The sequence below is a fragment of the Muntiacus reevesi genome, chromosome 3 (genome assembly GCF_963930625.1).
Source record: "Muntiacus reevesi chromosome 3, mMunRee1.1, whole genome shotgun sequence".
Lineage (NCBI taxonomy): Eukaryota > Metazoa > Chordata > Mammalia > Artiodactyla > Cervidae > Muntiacus > Muntiacus reevesi.
Genome location: NC_089251.1, coordinates 194053230 through 194056955, shown reverse-complemented (window position 1 = coordinate 194056955; position 3726 = coordinate 194053230). Strand labels below are relative to the sequence as shown.

At 38.4% G+C, this 3726-nt stretch overlaps 1 protein-coding gene across 1 annotated transcript; it reads left to right on the top strand.

Annotated features, from left to right (window-relative positions):
- The first annotated feature begins 280 nt into the window (after positions 1 to 280).
- LOC136163378 (olfactory receptor 5D14-like) lies at positions 281 to 1186 on the top strand. Its single transcript, XM_065927808.1, has one exon. The coding sequence runs from the start codon at positions 281 to 283 to the stop codon at positions 1184 to 1186; it is 906 nt and encodes a 301-aa protein (XP_065783880.1).
- The last annotated feature ends 2540 nt before the right edge of the window (positions 1187 to 3726 follow it).

Below are 3726 nucleotides of genomic sequence, written 5' to 3'. Positions count from 1 at the left end.
AATGTACTCACTTCAATGTGTTAAGTATTTCTAGGAAAATACCAGCTGCAATGGATATGCAAAAACAGTTCAGAGACTTAGTTGCATTGGTAGATCCATCCACAGTAGTTATCTATATAAGGAATGTTGTAAATGGAAAAAGTTAGAACTAATAACTCCTTTCATTTTATTTAGTCCATCACAGAAAGTCATAGTATGATTTTCACTTATTTCTGTAAATCTCCTCTTTGTCAAGAAAAACTCCCTTCTCCCATCCTTTCTTTTCAAAGGCATCATAGTGATGACTACAAAAAATCTGAGTCTGAAGACAACGTTTGCCCTCTTGGGTTTCACAGATTATCCAAGGCTTCAGGTTCCTCTCTTCCTCATGTTTCTGATCATGTACATTATCACCGTGGTAGGAAATCTGGGCATGATGGTAATCATCAAAATTAACCCTAAGTTTCACACCCCCATGTACTTTTTCCTTAGTCATCTTTCTTTTGTTGATTTTTGTTACTCTTCCATTGTTACTCCCAAGCTGCTCGAGAACTTGGTCATGGCTGATAAGAGCATCGTCTACAGTAGCTGCATGCTGCAGTTCTTCCTGTCCTGCATTGCTGTGGTGACTGAGTCCCTCTTGCTGGCAGTGATGGCCTATGACCGCTTCGTGGCCATCTGTAATCCTCTGCTTTACACAGTGGTCATGTCACAGAGGCTGTGTTCCCTGCTGGTGGCTGGGTCATATCTCTGGGACATGTTTGGCCCATTGGTACTCCTTTGCTATGCCCTCCAACTAAACTTTTCTGGACATAAGGTGATCAACCACTTTTTCTGTGAATACACTGCTCTCATTGCTGTCTCAAGCTCCAATACACACACCCCCAACCTGCTGCTCTTTGGCTTCGCCACCTTCAACGAGGTGAGTATACTTCTGATCATCCTCACTTCCTATGTCTTTATTTTTGTCACTGTGCTAAACATTCGTTCTGCCGGTGGATGTCACAAAGCTTTCTCCACCTGTTCGTCTTACCTGACTGCCATTATCATCTTCCATGGGGCCATCCTTTCTCTCTCCTGTGTGCCCAATTCCAAGAACTTGCGACAAACTGTCAAGGTGGCCTCTGTGTTCTATACAGTGATCAACCCCATGCTGAACCCTCTGATCTACAGCCTGAGGAATAAAGATGTGAATGACGCCTTCTGAAAATTAATAGACACAAAAGCCTCATTTCACTGAACCAATGTCCAAAGAAGTCTTCAATTCCTATTAACAGTGGGAAAAGAGCCTTCCAAGACGTGTAGCATATATTTACATGAGGTTTTTATAGATGACTAAGACATTAATCTATTAAACTGTTCCCCTTAAATATAAATTTTTTACAAAGGAACATTCTTTTTTTCTTCCTGCAGTACCTAAAATAGTACTTATCTCTGAGCAAGCCTATAATAAATATGTTTAAACATAAGTGAATAAATGAATGAGTAATTATGTCTCTTCATTATGTACTTAGTATTAAGTACTGCTTATTATATAACAATTAAACATGACTGCTACTCTTCCACATAGGGTAAAAAATTGATTAAAACAATGAGATTTGAAAGTTAGAAAATTTGACATATTGTTGATGTCATTCCACCTTTCTGATATTCTTCTAAAATGTTGTTTTATGTGGTTTAAATACAGTTCATCAAACAAAACTGCATATTTATGTTACTCATATGACTAATGACTATGAAATGCATTTCAATAATTTTTATATTTAAATAATTTATGTAAAACACCTGCCATGCAAAGCAGCTTTCCAGTGAATGTGTTTCCTGGATATATAAAGGGTCACTGACAATGATGCTCTGTATAGATTTTGGTTTTGTGTTTTTGTCATGAGACTCCCTTCTTCAGTTCAGTTCAGTTCAGTTCAATTCAGTCACTCAGTCATGTTCGACTCTTTGTGACCCCATGAACCACAGCATGCCAGGCTTCCCTAACTCCCCAGCATCACCAACTCCCAGAGTCTACCCAAACCGTGTCCATCAAGTCGGTGATGCCATCCAACCATCTCATCCTCTGCCGTCCCCTTCTCCTCCTGCCCTCAATCTTTCCCAGCATCAGGGTCTTTTCCAATGAGTCAACTCTTCGCATCAGGTGGCCAAAGTATTGGAGTTTCAGCTTCAGCATCAGTCCTCCCAATGAACACCCAGGACTGATCTCCTTTAGGATGGACTGGTTGAATTTCCTTGCAGTCTAAGGGACTCTCAAGAGTCTTCTCCAACACCACAGTTCAAAAGTGTCAATTCTTTGGCACTAAGCTTTCTTTACAGTCCAACTCTCACATCCATACATGACCACTGGAAAGGCCATAGCTTTGACTAGATGGATCTTTGTTGACAAAGTAATGTCTCTGCTTTTTAATATGCTCTCTAGGTTGGTCATAACTTTCCTTTGAAGGAGTAAGTTTCTTTTAATTTCATGGCTTCAGTCACCATATGCAGTGATTTTGGAGCCCAGAAAATAAAGTCAGCCACTGTTTCCACTGTTTCCCCATCTATTTGTCATGAAGTGATGGGACCAGATGCCATGATCTTAGTTTTCTGAATGTTGAGCTTTAAGCCAACTTTTTCACTCTCCTCTTTCACTTTCATCAAGAGGCTCTTTAATTCTTCTTCACTTTCTGCCATAAGGGTGGTGACATCTGCATATCTGAGATTATTGATCTCTTTCCCAGCAAGCTTGATTTTAGCTTGTGCTTCTTCCAGCCCAGCATTTCTCATGATGCACTCTGCATATAAGTTAAATAAGCAGGGTGACAATATATAGCCTTGACAATATACAGCCTTCTTCAGATGATACACTTTGTGAAAACAAGTTTATGGTGTGTTAAGAATTTCAAACTAATAACAATCTATTAATATTCAATTTCATAACATTACTGTATTGGGGGTAAAACACATATAATGTCATAATTTTCCATAAATAAATATCAGAGGTACAGGGAATATATATATATCAGAGAGAAATAAGATATATATATATATATATATATATATATATATATATATATATATATATATATATCAGAGAGAAATATGAAGTCAAACCATATGTTTGAAGCACAGTTCAGGCTTCTTGGAAAGTAACATTCCACAGTGTTTTTGTGTTTAGGTTTTGGAAAATTGATTTTGCTTTTCTAACTGAGATAGTTCACAGGGTGTTATGTGAATGGAAAAGAGGAATCTTTGCTTTTGAAAAAAATGACAGAAAAAGAATAGTGACAGTGCCAGATAGAAAGAAGATACAGAAACACTCCTCAAACTCAGGAACTTATCAGATGGATCAATTTAGGGAAGGCCACATAAATTGTCAAGAATTTGGAAACCAATTATTGTAACTAATTATATTCAAGGAATTTTTGAAACATTTTGTATATCCAAAGACACAAACCACAGCCTTTCCTTTGAACACTGTTGGTTTAGCGACATCATTCATATAGTTAGAGAAGGAGCAGACCTGGGAGAGATCCATCAGGGAAACCCATTAAGTGGTCTTGGCACTGAGCAGGAGGGATGTCATTCAGAACTGTGTAGTAGCTCTGCTCTTCCACACAGAATCACGTGGATTGCAGAAACCCAAATGCAGCATGTAGGCTCATCCTGTCAGGGATTCCACTTAACGATTTTGTGCAAGTGACACCTGTCTTTGCCTCAGTCACCTTATTAGTAAAGGTACATAACTGTGCTTACATTACT

Coding starts and splice junctions, on each gene's coding strand:
- LOC136163378 (XM_065927808.1), top strand. CDS start 281: ATGACTACAAAAAATCTGAGTCTGAAGACAACGTTTGCCCTCTTGGGT.